The 23,790-nt window shown below is 41.6% G+C and overlaps 2 protein-coding genes across 8 annotated transcripts in view; one reads left to right on the top strand and one right to left on the bottom strand.

Moving 5' to 3' along the window:
- The window catches only part of NEK11 (NIMA related kinase 11), a 98,297-nt gene extending 82,472 nt beyond the window's left edge, over positions 1-15,825 (bottom strand). For 2 of the 3 annotated variants that reach the window (XM_025147490.3, XM_040692898.2), the window contains exons 1-2: positions 15,563-15,825; positions 14,304-14,560 (exon numbers count right to left, since the gene is read on the bottom strand). In XM_025147490.3, the coding sequence (XP_025003258.2) occupies positions 14,304-14,473 (170 nt within the window). In that variant the 5' untranslated portion in view covers positions 14,474-14,560; positions 15,563-15,825. The remainder of the gene's footprint in view (positions 1-14,303; positions 14,561-15,562) is intronic. The other variant, XM_003640741.6, reaches the window with a different exon arrangement.
- A 51-nt stretch (positions 15,826-15,876) lies between these two features.
- Positions 15,877-20,709, top strand: ASTE1 (asteroid homolog 1 (Drosophila)). 5 transcript variants are annotated; one of them, XM_003640740.6, is made up of 4 exons: positions 15,877-17,166; positions 19,010-19,220; positions 19,719-19,914; positions 20,211-20,709. In XM_003640740.6, exons 1-4 carry the CDS (start codon positions 15,886-15,888, stop codon positions 20,500-20,502), a joined length of 1,980 nt encoding a protein of 659 aa, XP_003640788.4. In that variant the 5' UTR covers positions 15,877-15,885; the 3' UTR covers positions 20,503-20,709. The 5 variants fall into 5 exon arrangements, 2 of the variants coding, with proteins under 2 accessions (XP_003640788.4, XP_040548789.2); XR_005856453.2 differs by lacking the exons at positions 19,719-19,914; positions 20,211-20,709 and adding an exon at positions 17,630-17,744 and having other exon boundaries at positions 19,010-19,146; XR_001465072.4 differs by lacking the exons at positions 19,719-19,914; positions 20,211-20,709 and adding an exon at positions 17,482-17,744 and having other exon boundaries at positions 19,010-19,093.
- Positions 20,710-23,790: the final 3,081 nt, after the last annotated feature.

The raw sequence follows: 23,790 nt of genomic DNA, 5'->3' as shown, positions 1-23,790 counted from the left end.
GTCAGGGTCTCAAAAGTTTCACAGATGGACCATAGTCTCTAGATTTTTTTGTCTCTTTCCTGATAATGTTAAAATAAAAAACACTGAAGCTAAATGTCCTCATTTAGAATTTAATCTATGCAAATTAACTATACTTTTTAATACAAAAAACACATTCATGTTCTTATATTTGTTCTACCTCATCCCACTCTTTCAGAGTATCCTCTTTGTGCTTTAAAGCATTCCAATCTATCTCCAATTAGTGATATCAAATAAGGTGATAGATCTATAAGCTGATAGAATTTCTGACTATCAATAATAATAATAAAATAAAAACTAGCAGGCATAAGAAAACAACAAACTTCTCTTAGCCAGTCCTGAATGCATTTCCCCTCTAGCTTGGGAATCCATCTCTACATCTTGAAGAGACAAAGTATTTCTGTTTATGTGATACAACCTGTAATTTATGATTGGTTTCTAATAAAAAGTTACCTCTGCATATAATCCAGTGACAGTCCTTGCGCATTGTCTGCTGAAAATCTGTATGTATTGATCAGTTTAAGTACAGTTAGGTTCCATAAAGCATTGTAAGCAAAGCTTTTGAAGCATGTGATAAGATATATACAGCATGAATATGGGGAATTACAGACTGTCATGCTAAAATTTTGTTGGTATAAGTATACCAGCCCATCCAAAAGCCAACTTTTCTGTCTTTTTTTTTTTTTTTTTTTTTTTTTTAAGTGTAAGCAGGATTTTAAAAGTCCAAAACTATGTGAATGAAGAAATCATAGATTTGGGTAGCACATACAGAAGAACAGGTGTAACACTAAAATGTAGATGTCTTCCAAATGCAATACTCCTTTCAATATAAGGCCAAAATGGTTGTCTTATTTTAGATTTATTATTATGAATTTCACTTAAATTAGAATATAGACACGAGCATAACCAATGTAACACCGTAATCACACCTCAACTACTTAGTAATAGAAGGACTAGCAGATATCTTAAAGATCAACATGAAATAACAGCCATCAGATTTTAAATGTAAATGAAACCCATCCTCGCAATTTAACAGTGTGAACACATGGAACTTGATCTTGAACTGACTGCAATTGAAGGAGCCTTGTAGTGAATACACTCACAGCTAAAGAGTAAAAAGCACCTGTCACTGTTTGCATCTGCCCTAGAGGATGTGGTACTGATAACAGCAGCGTTATTCCCCGAGGTGGGGAAAAAACAACAGAGATGAGCCCACTCTGCAATATGCAGAAAGCAGCTGTCCCATCTCCATAGTCTCCAGGCTCACAGGACATCCCCAGGAACACTGCCTGGCTCTTAGCAAAACTTCCTGGCTTGCATTGCCACACTCTGAAATGGAGCCAGGCCAGCACACCATGTCTCCAAGTGTAGTAATGGGCAGCAAATGGGGAGAAATAGAGCAAAATTTAAAACAAGAGAAAACAAGCACGAAGTTGGAATCCTCAAGGATACAGACACCCAGTGGAAAACCTTTTCTGAGCTTTACTAGTGACTGACAATATGCCACAGCAGTGTTTATCTCAGTCTATTTGCACCGACCTAAAATTAAATGTTTTACAGTCCATCTGGTATTTGTTTACATTGATGGCATGCCTTATTATTATATAATTTGGCTTATTGGATCAGAAGCAATTTTTAAAAAACGACAGCCTATCTCAAAAGGCACTTCATTTATTGAGGGAACTGCAACATGAATTATTGACTAGGTACATTTGCTTGCTGATAACAAAGTATGAGAAATACAACTCTTTTAATGTCGAGAGTAAGAATGTTTAATAAACTACCACAGAGCGGGTGTGCTCTAGGAATAAATGATCCAAATTTGAAGGTTTTAATTAAATAGAAATTTCATTTCATGCAGGCAGTTATTCAATTAATTGCACCCAGAGATTAGCAAGACCTGCTAGCACATAATCAGTGTGCAAAGCTGGGAATGCATTATTCCATATAGTTTATATTTCTAGAATCACCCGGACTTCAATATGGAGAGTTGTGAAACAACTCATATTTGTACATAGCATTTCCATCCACTTTGACTTCTGTAAAACTACCTCTTCATGCTGATAACCCTTCAGTGCTAGGACCATGTGCAAGTCTGTAAGAAAGTACCACCTTGTAATGGATCTGTAACTGGATACGAAGCTGGCCATAAACATTAAAATTAAGGGACTGTCTACCTAATTAACAATTTCTTAAATACTATTCATTAAATGGCAAACTGAGAAGGTATGGTATTGCAAACGGGGACCAAAGCAAACAACAGGCCACAACCCTCAGTCTCAAGTCCAGTCTGCACAACAGATTCCACGCTGTTAGGGAAATTCATAGAATCATAGATTCATTAAGAGTGGAAAACACCTCTAAGATCATCTACTCCAACCATCCACCTACCATCAGTATTGCCTGCTGAACCATATCTCTAAGTTGTACATCTACACATTTCTGGAACACCTTGGTGTGTTTACCACCTCTCTGGGCAAACTGTACCAGTGTCTGACTACTATTAGTTCAGTAATAAGGATACCAACTGCATCCTGATAAAATGAAGTCATCCATCATTACAGCTTCTTAGTCTGTTGCTTTTTTAGAATACTGTACAGTCAATGAGATTTACCCATTACTGCCAGTAGCATAGTTCTAAAACTGTAATTTTAGATTTCTACTGATAGCCTCTCCATCGAAAATACTGTATCACTGGAATGTAACTTTTGATACAACTTTCTGTCTCCAGCTTAAGCTCTCTTTTCTGTTCCAGTTTTCACATTTCCTTTCATTTTTGCACTTTGGTACACCCAGGTTTTGCCTGCAATTAATAATTACTGATTTTATATGACATCTTATTATCTGGAATCTACTTCTTCACTATAATTACTATCAAAAATTAAAACAATCAATCTTTACATTTTATCAGTTATATTTGGAGCACCAGTATCTCTATGGTCAGATAACGTAAAGACATTCATTCTTCCATTGAGGAAAAAAGAAGCTGGTGAAATTATAAAATGCGAAAAGTCATATATACAAATCAGTTCTACTCGGAAAGAATACTTGATTTTATTTAAGGAAAGAAACACTTATAGGATGTTAACAGCACTTGGTGTCTGGGAAAATCAAGAAGGTGCATGGTCACCGAAAAACAAATGAGGTGTGCTGTTTGCTATTCCTACTTACATATATATTTCTACACATTAGTCAAAACATTTCAAACTTAAGTATTACTACACAGTTTCTTAAATCAAATGCTGGGCTCCTTTTATTGTTCCCATGGCCATTACTGATATATTAGTCAAGCCACAAAGCAATTTCAAACCTAAGCACTGCCACACAACTTCGTAAATCAAATGCTGGGCTTCTTTTGTCATGCCCACAGCCAAGTTTATTAGTAAAGCCATAAACCCATCATTTCATCAATGACTGTTTTTTTTACTAACCTCCAAAATAGTTTATTCTTGTTGTTCATGCACATTCTGAAGCAAGCAGCGTGAAGAACTAATCCCTAACTACTAAGAATTCAAGCACTATATGAGCACTGTAATATCCCTAGGTGGATTAAACATTATTTTGGTTTCTGAATACGCACAGAAAAGACAGAATATCCCAAGTTGGAAGGGACAATCGCGTCCAACCCCTGCCTTCACACAGGACCACTCAAAACCCAAACCCAATGTCTGAGAGCGCTGTCCAAACACTCCCTGAGCTCCGGCCCTTGGGGCCATGTCCACTGCCCTGGGCAGCCCGTTCCATGCCCACCGCCCTCTGGTACAGACCCTGTCCCTCACCCCCAGCTGCCCCTCCCCTGACACAGCTCCATGCCGTTCCCTCGGGCCCTGTGGCTGTCACAGAGCACAGAGCTCAGCGCTGCCCCTCTGCTCCCTGTGAGGAGCTGCAGCCGCCATGAGGCCTCCCCTCAGCTCCTCTGCTCTGGGTTGAGCAAACACAAGGACCTCAGTTGCTCCTCAGACTCCTTGCCATCTGGACCCTTTGCCATTTTTATAGTCCTCATTTGGATGCTCTCTAATGGTTTTATGTTGTTTTTGTCCTGTGGCACCCAAACCTTTACAACAGTGCTAAAGGTGAGGCTGCACAGAGCAGAGCACAGTGGGACAACTCCTTTCCTTGCCCAGCTGGCAGTGTGGGCCTGACGCACCACCCTCGGGTATGGCTGGCCCTTCGGGCTGCCAGGGCAGAATGCTGACTCAGATTCAACTTACAATCAGCTAGAATCCCCAGATCCCTTTCTGTGGGGCAGCTCCCCTGCCTCGTCTCCAAGTCTATACATATATCTAGGGTTGACCCATCCCAGGTGCAAAATTCAACAATTGCTCTCATTAAATTTCATGTTGTTGGTGACTGCCAAGCCCCTTAATTTGCCAGGATCTCAAGAACTTAGAGAATTTAACATTGCTTAAATATCTTCAAATGCTGATGAGAGAGCTGGAGCACCTCTCATATAAAGAAAGGCTGGGGGAGCTGGACTTAGTTTGGAGAAGACTCTGAGGAGATCCTTTTGTGGCCTTCCAGTACTTGCAGGGAACTTGTAAACAGGAGGGGGATCAACTTTTCACACAGGCAGATAGCGAAACGATAAGGGGTGATGGTTTTAAACTAAAGGAGGGGAAATTCAAATCTGCTATTAGGGGAAAATTATTTACTGAGAGGGTAGCAAGGCCGTGGCACAGGCTGCCCAGACAAGCTGTGGTGCCCCATCTCTGGAGGCACTCAAGGCCAGGTTGGATGGGGCCCTGGGCAGCCTGAGCTGGTGGGTGGCAGCCCTGCCCATGGCAGGGGGTTGAAACTGGATGGGCTTTAAGATCCCTTCCAACCCAAACCATTCTGTGATTCTATGGTGATGACATTTCACAAGTGAAGTGGATGATTCATTTTCCATTTCCATCAACAAATCACAATTATAGCACCTACAAATATTTTTTCAAGATGCTTAATTTTTGAAAGCCCTAATGTATACACCAATGCTGAACAGTCCAGCTCATGATGTAAACAGTTTCTGGTTATTTGAAAATGAACAGTTCTTAATTAGTATCCTACAAAAACATAGAATATATTTCCTGGGACAAGCTCATTTCAGAGAACAAGGTTGAAACAAATTAGTTGCAAGCCTATATATTTTTCTTCTGCTCTGAGTACAATCTCACATATACAAAGGAGCATGCTTCAAACTATTCTTGGTCAACCATATGTGCCAGTGTTGAAAAAAATCAGTAACTATAAAGCAAAGCAGAGTACTTGTGCTACTCTCCACAGAGCTCACCAAGACATATTACCACTTAATAACATTAATAATACTTTCTGCATAAAAGCATATAATATAAAGTATAAATAATACTTTATGCAGAAAGTATTATTAACATTATTATGATATTAAAACCTATTTATTTTTAATAAATCTTTGAGATATTTTGAGTTGGGACATCTCAGTTCTGAATCAATTACTGACAGACATTGATTACATGGAAGAGATCTATGCCTTCTCAGGAAACTTATTAGAGACATTATGGGGTACAAGCTAAATACTTCTGCCTCTATGGTTGGTATTTGTTGTGGGATTTTTTAATTAAATAATTATATCTCTGTGTGTTGCATTATCACCATCTACTGTTCATTCATTCTTTTTTCTACAGCCTAGTGTTTAAGAACGTAATTAACTGTCATACTGCTACTAATCTAGATGGATTTTTAGAGAGGAATACGGCAAGAACTAAATACTTTGGTTATCCTCTATATCTTTTGAAGATTTAATTCCACCAAACACCAAATTATCTAAACCAGGCATTTTTCTATTCTGATTTAATTACACACATTTGATACATTTGACTTTTAACTGAGCTCTCTAATTAACATTCCCTTTCAGAAACAGCAGCTATCATTAGAGAAATAAAGTTTGGGTGCAGCATTTTGTGTATTCAAACATTATAACGGCATTAAACATCTCTCAGTTAACACGCTGCACATACATTTCTTCAACTTGAAGTCTTCAGCTATAGCATAAGCCATAAAGAATTCTGATTGTGCTGAAACTAGTGTGAATTCACACATCACCACATATCACCCACATATCACCTCATCTACATGCATCAGTTTACAGAAAACAGACAGTTTGGAAGAGCGAGAAGTGGCAAAGGAAAACCAGACACACTGATAATCACTGTAAGAATTCATTCCATAGAAATTCCAACTAAAACATTTTCTAGTGTAAAACATAATTGGTCTTTTACTGAGCATAAACATATTTGTAAGCAGAATTATGTTCCCTTCAATGTTGCAAGGATATTTATGTCAGCAGTATTGTTTCTTCTGTGAAACTAATTCCCATAAGTGATTTAAATACCAATTGCTTCAACTTTAATGAGAAAACTCATTCTTCCTACATGTCTCTTTCCAGCAGGCATCTCCTTCAATGTTTATTTCTGATATGCATTGAATTATCTACAGCACCAAAAAAAAAAGCAGAGGAGGTGGGAGGGGGGGAGTGAGTAGGGAGAGATAAAAGGACGGCTTACAGCTTTATAAAAGCTTATTACTGAGTAGTCTACAAGCAAAGACAAAGCAGACCAAGCAATGCTAACTGAGGAAGTTAACTGTATATACACCTGTTGTAAGATAAAAATCTTTTAATTCTCTCCAGAGTATGATATTGTGGTCTTAAAAATCCATGAATTGTGTGCAAATCAAAACACTGAAAAGGTATTTCAGAACACATGAAGGAGACACCAAGTATGTAAAAGAAACACTGAAGTAGGAATTATATTTACTAATGTGTCACATAAGTACAACACCAACAACAAACAGGAAAATAGGAAGGAAAGATATACTCATTGTCCAGTAAATTCAGATTTCATTTCACTCATGGCAGTTGTTTTCTAATTACAAGGTGCTGAATGCAACAAAGAGCTAGTTCTGCATTGAAGAAACATAATATTCTTGATGCAGACAATATTTTCAGAGAAAATACCTTATTGACATAGACAGCTCCAAAAGTAATGCCTCCTGTTTTATCACATTGGCCCACAACATCAGAGGCAGATGCTGGGTGGTATGGCAGTAGAGAAGGAACCTTTCCACCAATATTCAGTTACATGTTGCAGCCACGTGAAAGATGGCAGCAGAGGGGCAGTCTGATAAAATGGTGTCTGACATGGAAGTGCAGGTAAAGTGAAGGTGCAAACTGAATTCCTTCATGCAGAAAAAATGGTACTCACTAACATTCATCAATGCTTGCTGAATGTTTATGGTGACCAAACAATGGATGTGGGCACAGTGAGGTGGTGGGTGGTGCATTTGAGCAGTGGTGACAGCGGGACACCTCTGCTGGGGCAGATTTTGATGAGCACAGCATGCAGGCTCTCTTGTTCATCACTGGTGAAACTGCATAACTAATAGCGGCAACCATGTTGAAAAATAGTGTTTTGTAGCTGAGAATTTGTTCTATCAAACAGTGTTATTGTACTCTTTTATCTGTTGTAGTTTCCATGGAAATAAATTGAGTGCATTACTTTTGGAATGACCTACGTACAACAAGCTGCAATAGGCAGGTACGTACAAATACTGCAAAAACTACACAGACTCTTTGAGGCAGGTGGTCACAATTTGGCCTGAAGTAATAATACTGTAAATCTCTATTTTCTTACTAAAATTAGCTTACAACAGCATAAAAATTGAACATCGGTTTCAATAAAACGAATCAGACAGTGGTGATCTCAAGGCATTTGCCTAATTACAAAATCATTAAATTCTGTCTCTGCTGTGCACCTCAAAGCACCGATAATTCACCAACAATGCCTTAAGCACAGTTCTGTGCTCAGTGCTGAAAATACTGCTTGTAAACATTACAAAAAAGAATTAAGTCAACCACCAGCCCTGCTAGCTGCCTGCACACAAGATCACAACCTAGTGAGTTGTGATCCGCTACAGAAGCTCAGCTTTATGAGGATGATATATGGAGTAAACTCAATGTCCATTTCTAGGTACACTCTTAAACTAAAACTCAAGAGCAGGAGCTAACGTTAGGAAGTTTCTGTAAGGACTCACGCATTTATTTAGGTCTTGACTCCCCTAGCATTCTTCATGGAGTATGAAAATCAGGCTTAGCCACTTGGGTGAAAAGCTTGTGAATGCCAACTTCTTCAGCTACTGCAGCTAAATCAGCAAAAAGTCCCTGTCCATGTCACGGTGTTACCTCTCATTTGGGGCTGAGAACAGCTTTGCAACTAAGCAGTGACACATGGTGCCCCAAGCCTTAAACCAGCAGCAGAGGCACACCTGGCTAAAATAAGCAAAAACAGCTCACTGAGAAAAGCTTACATAAAAATAAGTGATGATTGGGAAGGTCCTCTATGAACTGCACCTTTGCTCAGTTTCCAAGGAGATCACGAATATCTCTTCACACACCTAAAATGACCTGAAGGATTTTCACTTTCTTTTTTTACTAAATGAGGGAGTCAAGAAAAGGCCAACAGCACGATTAGATGAACAAGCAAGCACACAGTGACTGTGAGGGAGTCATTTGTTATTGTTTTAATCAATTTGGTTTCAAACGAGCGTTCCCTTGGAATGCCTTCAGAGAAGCAAAGGGTCAGCAAACAGGGATTTAGCGACAAAGCAATCTGCTGGCTGTCACTTGGATATTCATGAGTTACAAAACTCTTCCGCCTTTAGATTTTATTTCATTTGTAATAAGAATTCATAAATAATTGAAAGCCATGTGATAAATTATTCAGCTAAGTGAGCAGTTTCCAAGGAATCCAAGCGTGAGCCTGGATTAATGGCATTATGCAAGGCAGGCGCAGAAGCCAACTGACACCCCACAACTACCACCCGCAGGAGCAGTCCGGGGAGCCTGGAGCATCCCAGTGTGTGCCTTCCACCAAGGGCACCTGTAAGGACCTGATGAATATGGATGAGTCAGAAGTCCCTATCCGCCTACTGCGTACTTCAGCTGCTTGCCTACACAGGGCTATGAGCAAGTGAAACTTAACCCAGAGCTCCAATTCACGCAGCTGGTCAGGAGATTCGCTATCTGTATGGACAGCACCGTCCTTTGGGCTATTGTAAATCTCTGTTATAAAAAGGGATTGTGTTTAATCATAATTACCTGTTGTAAGTAACTGATATAAGAGGATAATAGTGACTGCAGGGGTATTATTACCATGTTGGCCAGAAACAGAAGCAAGCACCTCAAAAATTGAGATGCACTTTAGCAAAATTCACATGCCAGTCAAGAAGCTGCAAGAAAAACAAAATTCTATGTCCTGCACTTTGAAGTTGATTTGGAAATTTTATTAAGTAACTTTTTTTCTGAATATTCAGGAAAATTCAAAGCCATATTGACTCTTTGTTTAAAAAACTCTGCAAACTCTTTCTTAGAAACAATATTGAAAAGCTTTCCTTGTCTCTCAAGCTAGAGATTGTATTTGAGCATAACAATGAGATGGTAGGGTTTTATACAATAGTACTGCCTTGATAACTTCTGAGCTGATAAATAAATTTCACTTGTAACGTTGCCAATAAAATTGGTGTTGTAAACACACATACAGGTGACTTGAGCCTCCTAGCAAAATAGATCAAATATGCTTCAAAGCATTTACATATTGTGTGCTGACAAAGAACTGAACACAGAAAACAAAGATCAAGTAAACTGGCAAGTTGGAGATGAATTCAAAGTACATAGGTTGCTCCAAAAGTAACACTTCGTACTTATTATCATGGCAACTACAATAGATACAAAGAGCATAACAACACTATTTGATAGAGCAAATTCTCAGCTATAAAACAGCATTTTCAATGTAGTCACCACCATTAGCTATGCATTTTTGCCAGCAATGAACAAGAACTTGCATGCCAGGCTCATCAAAATCTGCGTGGCCACCCAGGAACGTGGCTAGTCATTCATGCCACTGTCGCCATTGGTGAGACGCACCACCCACCTCACTGTGCTCACATCCACTGGCTGGTCTCCAGAAATATTCAGCAAGTGTCAATGAACGTCCATATTCAGTTCCACATCTTTGCTTCATATGCACTTCCATGTCAGGTGCCATTTTGTCAGACTGCCCCTCTGCCGCCATCTGCTGCATGGCAATGTGCAACTACAGCACAGTTAATCTTGCTAAATAGTAGCAAAATCTTCAGAACACCAACAAATGACTCAGCAAGTAGGGCCCAGTTATTTGCCAGGCCTATCACTGTCTCTCTGCATGAATACATGCAAACTATTTAACCTCTTTGTTTCTTACCCAGTTTCATGCAAACTGGGTAAAAGTATTTCACAGCTCTGAAAAGTGCTCTGAGGTCCCAGAATGGAAAAGGCGCCACATACATGCCAAGAATCATTCTTAATAGACAGTTTTCCACAGCAGGTTTACATAGGTCTAGAAAAGTGACTGAGTAGCACTGTTTGTCCCTTGCTACTTAAAACAAAGATGTAGGTCCAACCTCATTCCTAATGCAACTTCTAGAAAAGAAAAAGAGGAAAACAAAAATATACACAGAATTTTTACCCTTATTAAAGCTACTATTTTTTAAAAGAGTCAACACCAGAGCCTCTAAAAAATAAAACTCCATTAATAGACAACCAGTGATTTGCATCCCCATCTACCATGCCTAAATTTAGTTCAAACCCTGGAAAAAAAGACTGTAAAATAAAGCAAATATTTGCAGGAGGATGCAATCCTTATCTGGACTTCAGTTGCATATTACCTAAATCAGTTTGCAATTTGAAATACAGATTTATCAAAGCTCATTTTAGAGAGCAGTAGAATGGAAAGGTAGTGTCAATATTAGGCAGTTCAATCTCACTTCTAATGAATGTACAGAAACTGCCTCAAAATCAAAAGATTTGCAAATATCTAATGGTGAAAATGTGAAAATGTCAATAACATCTAATGATAACGAGCCATTCTGTTTAATCTGGAACTAAGATGCTTGCTTTCCTAGCTTTCCTTTTTCACCTGTTTACAAGGGTGGATAGCGATAGGACAAGGGGGAATGGTTTTAAACTGAAACAGGGGAGTTGAAACTCGATGATCACTGAGGTCCTTTTCAACCCAGGCCATTCTATGATTCTATGAAATCTCTCTTGAGTTTACCTGACTTTGTGGTCTAAGATGATAAAAATTCTAACTATAGCTTCTTACCAAACGCAAGGAAATCTATGATATATCTCACGCACAAGTAGTCTAGTACAGGAGAAACACTTTCATAAAGAAGTCTTCTCCTGGTTAAGGCCTTGGTCTGTATGAGGGCATTATTTTATTCTCTTATCTGCCGTTTAGTTGCAGGAATTTCTGTCTTTGAGATGTGTAACCCTCTATCATAACTGGTGAGAATCATTCAACAGAATCAAAAGCTCTTGTAGGAGATGGAGAGCAGATGACCTATCTGGCTACACAAGCAAGGAGAACAAAAATGACACTCCCCAGCCAAATATCTAAACATAATCTCATAAAAAGAAAAGCATAGGTTCTTCTTACAAACTCAGGAAAGTTATTTGTTCCATATCTACACAAAGAGGTTATGACAAGAGGTAAGCATGATCCTTAAAGCCAACGGCTAATCTGAAATAACTCCATGAGGCATCATCTCAATCCAGAATACTAATACTGGTCTGGTTTCCTCCTTCATCTTGGATAACACACCTTGGGAAAGGAGAAAAAGCAGGCAGAGAAGCTATTACTAAGTAAAACATGAGCAAACCTGTGGCAGTGTATTTAAGATTATATGACAACTAGAAACAATTTACTGTCTAAAGGAAAATGGAGCTCATCAACACTAGAAAATGTGTTGTATGAGTAGAAATTTTACCTAGCTGAGACATCCAGTTGTTTAGCTATGTATGTAACTGACAGCTGTTTACAGTAATATATAATTTTTCAAGTTTAAACAGGGCAGGCAAAATGAAAATGAAAAAGGTTTTCAGGGTCATCTAGTAAAAAAGAAAGCACACTGCACCATGAACATGAAAGGAAGCTCCAAAAAATTACAAATTACAAACAATACAAATTAGGAGGTTAAAGAGGAAAGGAATGAGTCACAGGGAACACGTAAGAGTAGTGTGTAGTATGAGACCTACATACACCACCATAGCAGTAGTACTTCATAGCCATGTTATCTGTATAGGACACAACTCAGCTGTATCACACTAAAGCTCAGCAAACCAGCAGTGTGTATGTAAATATTTTTCTTGGTACATTCTGAACCATCTCTGAAACAATAAAAAACAGAAATGTAATTCTGTTGAGGTCACTTGGGACTTAAGTATCTCAGTTCTCCTTTTTCTGCCAAAGTACTTTCAGATCTCTAAGATTTTTATTTTCTTTACAGGTAATAAACATAATTTGAATCACACTCTGAAATGTATTACTCTGAAAAAGTACGAAACATGATGGAAAATAAAAAACAATTTTTCATCTGAAAACATATATATTTCCCAAAGGAAAATCTAACTGTAAGCAGTATATTTTATCAACTTAAAAATGGATAGAGTTAAAGAGAAGAAAGTACCTACACCCTATTTTGCTATGCTGCTCGAGCTTTCACATCACTGGGGCCTCTATTTTTGTCATCTTTTAGACAGAAAGTTGGGGGAATCTGCTCTTCAACTTACATCCGCGGATCAGAGGAACAGAGAATAACGGTGATACACGAGTACCCTCTAGTGATACAATGATGAACTGCATTATAACATCAGCACTTTAGATGGTTAAATACTGATGTAGTCATAAAAACTGCCTCACAAACAACAACAGCAAAAAAGAATATGCCTTTTGATAAGCAGAGCCTGTCTTAAGGATGGCTGAGGACTGATAGGCTCAAACACAGGCATGAAATGCTGAGGCAGAGAATGTTTGCCTAAAATACCATCATCAAGATTTAAGTTTTCAAAGAAAAAAAATCTAAAGGAAAAAAAAAAAGCAGAGCTAGTAACTACTTAAAGGGCAAAATAGAGATTCCTGGAGATTTGAGGTTAAGTAGTTTGTTCCGTAGGGGAAGGGAAGGGAAGGGAAGGGAAGGGAAGGGAAGGGAAGGGAAGGGAAGGGAAGGGAAGGGAAGGGAAGGGAAGGGAAGGGAAGGGAATTCCATTAGGTGTTACCAAGTATTTGCTGAAAGTAAGTAAGAAATCATCAGAAATAAAGAGGGAAGCCTATTAAAGTATGTTCAGAAATACTGACATTTTCACACTCCTGTTGAAAATGTCAGCGCTTTAATGAGCGCTGAATGAACCATTACAAAACTAGACACTGCAGTAGCTGGACTTAGTAGAATAAGGATTCTCGTCCTCTGCATTTTTAGGAACAAAAGCATGTTGATGAAGAGGCACGAGCAGGGGATGAAAGGCACACGTCCAGCATTTAGTGTTTTGAATAACTTGCAGAACAGGATTTACTTATTAAATGCAAGGCCACCAAATATAAACCACACACCTGCATTATACTCACACCAATTATATAATACATATTTATACAATTACTCAATTATAGTTTACAAATTACAATGCTTTAAGCCTTTAACGAAAACAAATTTGCTACAAACAAGAACTCAGATTTGTGAAAACTGGCATACATCCCTGCCCTGCTTCGTTAGGACAGTGAAGAAATCTACCTCAGTTCTGGATAAATACCAGGTCCTCACAGTGTGCACTCTACATTAGCAACTTAACTTGTCCAAGGTATGACATTGGGAATAAGTTATTTTCTTGTTTAAATTAGTTGTTGCACAGCTTTAGAAATAAACATCACTATGGAGAAGAGGGTCAGAGATTTGCCACCTACCTCCACTCTGTCTTACCTAATAAATAGAAAAGAAGTTAGATACAAGCACAATGACACTGATTTATCATACAGAATGGCCCAGGGTGGAAGGGACCTGAAGGATCATGAATTTCTAACCCCCCCTCACAGGCAGGGCCACCAACTTCCACATTTAATACTAGCCCAGGCTGTCCAGGGCCCCATCCAACCTGGCCTTGAGCACCTCCAGGGACAGGGCATCCACAATCTCTCAGGGCAGCTGTGCCAGCACCTCAGCCCTCTCTTAGTACAGAACTTTCCCCTGAACCTAAATCTTCCCTCCTTATCTCATAAACTATTTTAAACAAAGCTGTCAGCATAAAGTCTGCTCTTATCTTCTGTCCTCACTACAGTTGAATGGTAAGCACTGCAACAGAACACCAAACTTGAGAGTAGAAACAAATCAATATGAAGAAAACATCTATAGTGCAAGAATTATGGTCCAAACCATTTTGATTTAAAGAACGTAAAGACCTTACTTACAATTCATCTCCTTGTTTTGCTTTTTTGTCAGAAACCAGATACACGCTTCCAAAGCTTCCGTTGCCAAGTTTCCTCTGAACAGTGTACCTCCTTGCGATTGCAGCATCTGAGCAAGCAGAATTAGCTCTGGAAACGCTGACATGCTTAGCAGTTTCTTGAAATTTCAGCATTGCTCCGCGTAACAGAAACTGCCCAAATTTCTCTAGAATGCAGTTTTCAAGGCCTTTTCCTCTTCTGCAGATGTTCAGAGGAAATATCTGAAACAGAAAGAAAAGGATCTGTTAATGTAATGTTCTTAACTAGAAAGCTGTTTACTCTTTCATTTGCCCTTCAACTTCCACCATCTTTCTGCCTTCTGTCAGCACTTATGGCCTCAAGTTGCAGCAGGGGAGGTTTAGGTTGGATATCAGGAAAAACTTCTTTACAGAAAGGGTGGTTAAGCACTGGAATAGGCTCCCCAGGGAGGTGGTTGAGTCACCATCCCTGGATGTGCCTAAAAACCGTTTGGATGTGGTGCTCAGGGACACGATTGAACTGAGGGTTGTTAGAGTTAGGGTTGTATGGTTAGGTTGTGGTTGGACTTGATGACCTTTAAGGTCTTTTCCAACCTGAGCAGTTCCATGATTCTATGTGGTAGCATCTGAGTGACTGACTACTACCATCTTCTGCAAACCAGAGCTTCCTGGCTAACCACAAACCTACAGGATTTCGAACAACGCTCACTACTTCCAGAAGTTCTTCTTTTCTCTTTTGCTATAACAACTCGATCCTGATCCACCTTTCCAAGAGCTTAGCTTCGTTTTGCAGTTCTTGTCTGACCGAGGTCCTAATTCTGCAAATGCAGAGTGCAGAAGCCAACTTCTGCTGTTACTTTGCTTTTCTATGACTGAAAATGCTCTTAGACTGACTTTGTTTTCTTTTCCTTCCTCATTCCAAATGATAACCAGCAGGTGCTTCTCCCTGCGTAGTAAAACGATACTGGCATTGTTACCTTGCTTGTTTATTTGCATTTTAAGGATCCCCGAGTGCAAAGAAACAGCTGTTCTGATATCCTTTCATCAGCACAGCTACCACTGCTGCCTCATCAGCAGTGCATACGAAAATGCTTTGTTTCTTTTGGAAAAGAGAAGAAATAAAGCTTTATTTTAACAACCGCATAACTTCTGGTGCCAAGGGATTGCCTTCCTACAACCGCAGAGCCTAAATGAAGATTATGAGTTTGAAACCTCTCTTTTAACAGCAACCAAACGTGCACCAACCTATTTCAATGCCCATCTGCTGAGCTGCTGGCACGCTGCGCCAAGGAGCGTCACTGTGGTGAAACGCAGCCAAACCGTTCTTACCACAGACCGCCTTAACAATGACGCGAGCCTCTTTTAGTTTAAAGCCGTCCCCCCTCGTTCTTTCAGCACCCTCCGGTGTGAAGCTGGGCGGTTACCTGCCAGCAACCCGCGGAACGCCGATGCGGCCCCTCAGCCCCAACCCGCAGCTCAGCCCGCGGGGCCCGAGCGGTGCCGTTGTCAAGGCGACGCTGCGCATGCGCGCCGAACCCGGCCGGAGCGCCGCTTCCGCCGCCGCCGCCATGGGCGTCCCGGGGCTGACGGGCTTCGTGGAGGAGTGCGGGGCGTTCTTCGCGGAGCTGCGGGTGCGGGACACCAAGCTGGTGATCGACGGCAGCAGCCTCTACTACCACCTCTTCTTCGCCTCCGCGGCCGATTTCCGCCGCGGCGGCGATTACGGCCCGTTCGCGGCGGCCGTGGACGAGTTCTTCGCCGTCCTGCGGTCCTGCGGCGTGGCCGCCTTCGTGGTGCTGGACGGCGGGCGCGGGGCGGCCGACAGGAAGCTGGGCACGCTGCGGGAGCGCGCCGCCGAGCGCCTGTGCAGGGCTCACGGGCTGTCCCGAGGGGAGGGCGGCCGCGTGCTGCCGCTGCTGGCGCGGCACGCCTTCGTGCAGGCGCTGCGCCGGGCGGCGGTCCCCTTCGTGCAGTGCTGGGCCGAGGCCGACCGCGAGGTGGCGGCCCTGGCCAACCGCTGGGGCTGCCCCGTGCTGTCCCTCGACAGCGACTTCTTCATCTTCGAGCTGGCGGGCGGGTACTGCCCGCTGAGCGCCTTCCGCTGGCGGGACGTCCGCGCCGAGCGTTCGGGCCGCTACATCCCCGCGCGGCGCTTCCAGGCGGAGAGCTTCTGCGGGCGCTTCGGGCAGCTGAGGAGGAGCGTGCTGCCGCTGTTCGCCGTCATGAGCGGCAACGACTACGTGGACGTGACGGAGTTCGAGGGGTTCTTGGGCAAGGTGCGGCTGCCCGGGAGGCACGGCCGCGCGCGGGGGCTGCTCGGCTGGCTGGCGGGCTTCGCCGGGCCCGAGGAGGCGGCGGACGCCGTGCTGAAGCGGCTGGGCGGGCGGCGGAGGGACGCGGTGCGAGAGCTGCTGCGCGCCGCGCTGGAGGACTACGCGCCGTCCCACGTGAACCTCGAGGAGTTCTTCCTGGAGGGCCGCTACCGCTGCGAGGAGGCCGAGGCCTCGGGGCTGCCGTCGTGGCTGCTGGGCGCTTTGGCCAGAGGCGAGCTGGCCCCGCTCGTCGCAAACGTCGTGACGCTGAGGAGCACCTTCCTTCACGTCCAGGTGGAGGACATGCGGCGGCCCAGCGCGCACTGCGCCGCGCTGCCCATCCGGCGGGTTCTGTACGGCCTACTGCTGCGCGCTGCTACCCGGGCCGACGCGCAGCCTCAGTCACAGAGCGGCGCGCTGCCGGCCGTGTGCGAGTTCGACCGAGTCCAAAAATCAGTTAAAAAGACGTTTGTCCAAGCAGCGAGCCTCCCCGCGCCCTTCGGCGAGGATGGGTTTTCTTTGGCCAAGTTAGTGGAGGTGAGTGGTTGTCGTGGCAGGCTAACAGCGCGGCACGCGCTTAAGAGGCGCTGTGTTTGACAGCAGGGCGCTAAAGGTGATGGCTGAACCCAGCGACTTCAGTGAGCAAATCCTCAGCCCTCAGCTGCACACAGCTCTGCTTCTGCTGGCTGAGGAGCTACACGCGTTTCATTACTGCCCCCCACCACGTGCACCGAGCCAAATTACATGACCAGCTGGCAGTGTGTGTATACAGCATTGCCTAAATCATGCCACGTAAGCCCTTCTCCCGTCCTTCCTGTTCTGTTCAACTAACATTTGCTTTTGTCGTTTTAGGAGAGGACTCACAGTTCTGTGAAATGTAGAAAGGTGCAGTTCAACACTACACAAACTTGCATTTGGTCAAGTTAGAAATATTTCAGAGCAAAGTTAAATGCTTTTTTGCTAAAAGGCAGCACTATTATTTCATCTGTAAACCTTGCAGCTGTCCAGCAGTTCCTGCTACGAGTACGCATCCTGCTAAACATGCTTCCCTGCTCCTTGCCAAGCAGAACAGCACCTGAAAAACACAACTTGTAATCCAAGGAAGTTTGTACTAGGTTAGTCCTAGTCAGCATTAGCAATGTGGTGTATTTAAATTGTCATGGTTTCTTATGGTTGAGGCTGTTCCTTGGAATGGGAAACACCCGGGGTTCATACCTGTTTCTGAAACTTCTGGAAATACAATCTGTGCCTTTCCATACCACACATAGAATCACAGAATTGCTCAGGTTGGAAAAGGCCTTAAATATCATTGAGTCCAACCACAACCTAAGCATACTAACCTAACTCTTAACAATCCTCCACTCAATCATGTCCCCGAGAACCACATCCAAATGGTTTTTAAACACATCCAGGGGTGGTGATTCAACCACCTCCCTGGGAGCCTATTCCATGTGCTCTGTCCACTGGCATCAGATCCACAGCAGCACATCTGTGTGTTGTCATCACCAGCTGGTGGCTGTGGACCTTGTCTGTCCCTGCTGTGGTAAAGGTTCATTGTTATTTTGAATGAGTAGTGTGCAAACATGTGAAGTCATGGTTTTGGATTTTCAGAAACATTAATGACACCTAAATGTGGTCTTGCATTGGATACCCAACTGAATTTGAGTTTTGGGTATTATAACAACTCTCCTCACTACATATATACAGGTTACAAGAAGACGTGTTCCTCTGTATTCAGGACACTCTTGGCAAAATTGGTTTTGGATTACCTTCTACTTGTGAGATTGCAGCCTAGCAATAGGCACAACCATCCCAATCCAGATTCACAAAGCACTCATGTCGCAGTTGAGCACCTTGCTCCAGTTCTGCAGTGAGATCTGCGTGTAGACAATTTGTAGAGTGCTGTGTTTTGAAAGTTAAATAGCACAGCAAAGAAGGAACGTGCTATGAGTTCATATATTGCAAATGAGAAAGGTAAACTGTACACTGAAGGTTTCACTGTGATAACAAGTGTGTTCTTGAAGACATGAAGTTACACAGACATATTTGCCATACCAACATAACTTTAATGCGTTACGCCTGCTGAATTTTCAAAGTAAGTCAACTTTTGCACAGGAATGTAACGTAAATCACCTGATTTGTAGGAGACTCTGAAACCTATTAAAATCCATCTGACCTCAGGCAATTGTGAAAATTGCCTTTTCAGGTCGTATTTCAAAAATACTTCCTCTTCAGAGTATCTGTGACACTTCAATAACTTCTTATTTTAATTAAAACCACAAAGTGTTAGCTAGTTTAAACAATCTTATTTGCGTTCTGGAAATGGCTCACGACAAATGAAGTCTATTTTTTTCCCTCAAAATCTTTTGCTTCTTTTCAGGTGCCTGTGTCACACCGTCAGCTACTTCTGCTGGAGACTTTAGGAGTGAAAATGAGTTTGCTAGAATCTGTCCCTGCCCACTTGCAGCTCCCTGTTGCTGTAACCTGTTATTGGACGCGTTGTTCAGAACCTAAAGTGAACTTGCATCACTTAAAGGCTCTACTTCTAATGATAGTATCTGGAGAACTGCACAGGATAACAGATGATCCAGGTATATCTCCAGAGAATACAATTTTGGATGCAGAAATCACAGTTTCTATGAGTACTTAGTACTTTCAGTAATATTTCTATGTGTTAGGGGTAAGGTGGCATTTTCTTAGGAAGAGTCCTTGATTTGATGCCAAAGATGATGCGTGCCAGGGTTATTCTGTTGATTTGGGCTCTGAACTACAGAAGCTGCTTGAAAATGGCTGCCACCTGCTTCTCGAGTGGGGTGGTGCGAGATGGCAATCTTCTCAAACAGGTTCACTCCCAGAGCAGTGCAGAAAAGTACCTGACATAGAATTACTATTATCATAGTTTCAGATTCATATGGATAACAATACTCACAGTTTTTTCTCCATTGTATGTCTTAATGTTGAGACATTTAGGTAGGCTTTCAGAAATACAACTAAACAATGGTAGTTTGTAGGCCCTATACATTGCAGATACTTTCTGTATGTTCACAGGAGAGCATTTATTTGTCTGTCATTTTCTGTTCATAACCTAGAGCTCACAGTTCTCCATCCTGAAGACAACAGTATTGCTTACAATGAGTTTCTAAAATGGAAGGAAGAGAAACTGCAAAATAAAGACTTTGATTTAGATGCTGCACATGGCTTTTGCCAGTGGCAGTGCTGTCTTGAGATGGGATTGTATCTCAATCAGCTGCTCTGCAGTCCTCTCGCTGAGCCAGACTTAGCTAGGTAAGGACAGAGATCTGCTTTCCACATAAGCTCCTGCTGAAGTGATTTCACATGTTTTATTGTCTGCATTACAAACTCCTTTGGCCAATTTTACTACGCTTTGGAATCCTTTCTTTAAAGGTGGGAATACAGAGAAAAATCCAATTAAAATATTTCTTAGGGGACCGCTGTTGAATACTGTACGTAGTTAAAATGTGGTTTGGGGTGTTTGGTTTGTTCTCCCCACTAAGCTGCATGTTTCTGTACTTCTGCTGAGGCATGATAGCAAATGAGAATTCTCTCCTTCCTTTGAGCAGGCTTTACAGTGGGACCGTCGTGCACGGACTGTATCGAGATCTTAAGTCAACACCTTCAGTGGAAAACGTGTTCAGTTCTTCTCCAAAACTGACTGAGCTTTATCAAGTTCTGTTGAATGTAGTCATGTCAGCTGTATCTCCAGACTTCTTTCAGAAGAAAACAGAGGTCAAATCTGAGTCCCGCAAAAAGAAAAAAGCATCTAAAAAGACAAAGGCTGTCAGGTGTGCTGTATCTGAAACTCAGTATTTATGTGATGTTAATAGGTTTGCATCACTTAGCATGGATGACTGAGAGCATTATTCCTAAAATCATGTCTAATGCCATGGAGACAGAAGAAATTATATTTAAAATGTGACTTTATTGGAATTTACTTGGCTGTTTTCATACAAGTTCCTGATATTTTTTTATTGTATTTTTATTTTTTTTACCAACAAGTCTCACTTCAGGATTTAGTATTTTTGTAATTAAAGCTCTTATAAAAAGGGTGCTGCATACAAATTGTCTTGGTGTCTGAGTTTTGTGTGGGGGGAGAGTGGGGGTTGGCTGGTTGGTTGGTTCTGGCTCGGTGGGCCCATGAGACCTTGGGCCATCATGGAAAAGATGCAACATATAAGTGGGCTAGAGACCGAGGGGTAGACTTAACTATGGATGCTATTGCACAGGTTATTCATGACTGTGACATGTGCCATAATTAAACCTCACTAATGGGAAGGGCGATGGCAGAAGTATAAATATGAGGAGGCACAGCAGTTGATGACATCACCTTGCCATGATCTTGCAATGGTAAGCGTTATGTGCTTACCATGGTGGAGGCAACCGCTGAGTGGCTTGAAACATATGCAGTACCCCATGCTACCGCCCGAAACACCATATTGGGTCTGGAGAAACAAGTCCTGTGGCGACACGGCACCCCAGAAAGAATCGAGTCAGATAACAGGACTCATTTCAAAAATACTCTTGTAAATACTTGGGCCCAAGATCACAGCATTGAGTGGATTTATCATATCCTCTATCACACACCAGCTTCTGGTAAAATTGAACGATACAATGGATTGTTAAAAACTACCTTGAAAGCAATGGGTGATGGAACATTTAAGCACTGGGAGAAGCATTTGGCAGAGACCACCTGGTTGGTCAGTACTCAATAATCTGTCAATTGCAATGGTCCTGCCCAATCCAGCTCCCTACATACTGTAGAAGGAGATAAGGTCCCTGTAGTACACGTAAAGAGCACGTTGGGAAAAGTGGTTTTGGTCCTTCAAGCTTCTGGAAAGGGCAAACCTCTCCGTACATCTGTTTCTGCTCAGGGACCTGGGTGCACTTGGTGGGTGATGCAGAAAAATGGGGATGTTCAATGTGTACCACAAGGGAATATATGTGTGTGTGTGTGTGTGTGTGTGTGTTTAATGCATGTTAATTATTGTTCATATGTATATATATTAAGCATGATGTAGTGATGTGGAATAAGGGGTGGAATGTCATAGTTTAATGATTTTTGTTATTGGTGCTCCACATCATATCATCCCATAGTGCACTGGGAGTTTAAGAGTTACTGCTCCAGTTCTATGGATCGTCAGTAGTTCCAGGTATACCAACGTAGAAATCCTAAATTTAGGGAAAATCCCACAACCCAACAACCTCTAAAAAGATAACAGTGCAGTACAAAGACCTATGAACACGCCTGGAAAATTAAGCTTCCCTGCCTTTAGGCTTATCACCATATGCTGTCTTGACGTGTTTTCTACATGGAAAACCTAGATCTTGAGAACTACAGGAATAGTTTCTGATACTGTACAGCTGAGTCTTGATACCTTCATAATAGATTCAATGAGAAATGGATACATTTCTATCATATATTCAACTCATGGGAAAACTATTTTCGAGACATAGTCTGAAATAGTAGGAAATAGTAGGTAACTGAAACTGTAGGCAACTGAAATTGTAGGCAGTAATCAAGTTGTCAGTACAGAACTGCTCCTTTCTCAATTAGCAGCAGATGGCACTCACATTCAACCACAAAGCAAGTAAGTAGAACTGCTCAACACCTTTCTGATCGTTTAGAGCCATCTACAGCCACACTTCCATCAGATGACTTTAATAGTTGGAAGGTGATATATGTAAGTTCTTGATTTTCAAAACTAAGACTTAGATTCTTATTCATCCAAATCATCCTTTGAATCGTTATCATCTCATGTGTTTCAGATTCCCAAGCTTATCATTCTTCGTGGTTTTTATAATCATTATCCCATCCATTTTAAATCAAGTCTTTACAGCAAAAAACAAACAAACAAACAAACAAAAAAAACCAGGCACGCTTGATTTCACTTTGTTGTTGCTGTGAGAAGAGAGATCTTAACCACTTTACATCCCATACTGGGAAAATGCCAGAGATCAAATAATTCTGGAGCCTTGTTGAGAAGCACCATCTTGAATTAGTTAATTCCAAAGACTAGGATAATCTCGAGCAAAAGCCTGCTATGATCACAAGACATTCTGAGACTACCTTTGGGAGTGCTGACTTGGTGATTAGGAATTACTCTACTGGAAATTGGTTCTCAATGCAAAATTCAGCTGCTCTTTCTTCATGACAGGATGAAATATATCTCGCTGGAAATTCCAATCCTGTACACTGAAGAAAATAATTACTGATTCTAGGATCACTATTCAGAGTTTGATTGTTTCGGTTTCCTTCGGGTCATCATAGGCTTTCAGTCTTCTTTTGGGAGAAAAACAACCAGAAACAATAAAAGGCTCTTTCTTGTTAAGATTGAAAATTTCTCAATTCTGTGCTTTAATAAGAGCGACTAAATTACATAATTGATGCCTATTTTCACACTACATGAAATGCCTGTCAATTTTTTGAGGACAGATCTTGCTGTTGATTCAATTGCTCTGAAGAAAATCTCAAACATGCTGCTAGGTGATATGGGCCAAGAAAGGAAAAAAAGCAATGGAATTCAGTCACTCCAAGTGTTTCTCACAAATAATGAGATTGAACTAATAGATCAATTACTTGTTACTGTTTCACCTTCCACTGGAATACAGCAGAAACGCCTCAGGCATAATTCAATATAATTCAGCTTAAGTTCACCTTTTAAGAAGGTAGAATTAATAGTTCTTCAGGGACTATAATTTCGTTTCTTGTCTACACTGACAGGTAATTCAGAACGTGAGACTTATGCTGGCAAATGAGTACTTTGTAAAATTTGCTTAAAGACTAGCAAATAATAATTCCCCTCTGAGTCAATACATTTATGCTTATCTGCACTTCTCTATGTACTTGGATTTCTAGGACTCCAGGAACAAATGCAGAGCACGAAGCAGTCAAAGCCCATGGAGATTAGCAACAAGAAGTCTTACTAGGTGAAAGACAGTTGTTGCACCTTCTCAAAATCCAGGCTGGTGCAAGTGATTCCTCATCAGCACGCATCATCACAGCTTTTACTGCATCTTTACTGGGATTTGAAGAATTCTAAATACTTTACTAATGAAATTTTAAAATGTTCTGAAGTTGCACTGAAATACTGAACGCTCTGGTAATACAGACCCACTTGTCAAAGACAGCAATAGTCCAACAGG

This window comes from Gallus gallus, chromosome 2 (assembly GCF_016699485.2).
Source record: "Gallus gallus isolate bGalGal1 chromosome 2, bGalGal1.mat.broiler.GRCg7b, whole genome shotgun sequence".
NCBI lineage: Eukaryota > Metazoa > Chordata > Aves > Galliformes > Phasianidae > Gallus > Gallus gallus.
Note: the sequence above shows the minus strand (reverse complement) of the source record. Positions and strands in the feature narration are given on the sequence as shown.

What these genes read in the sequence shown, in the direction of transcription:
- ASTE1 (XM_003640740.6), top strand. Translation starts at nt 15,886, where the DNA reads ATGGGCGTCCCGGGGCTGACGGGCTTCGTGGAGGAGTGCGGGGCGTTC. An exon ending in CTTTGGCCAAGTTAGTGGAG is followed by an intron (nt 17,167 to 19,009) that starts GTGAGTGGTTGT and finishes GCTTCTTTTCAG; the next exon opens with GTGCCTGTGTCACACCGTCA. An exon ending in GCTGAGCCAGACTTAGCTAG is followed by an intron (nt 19,915 to 20,210) that starts GTAAGGACAGAG and finishes TCCTTTGAGCAG; the next exon opens with GCTTTACAGTGGGACCGTCG.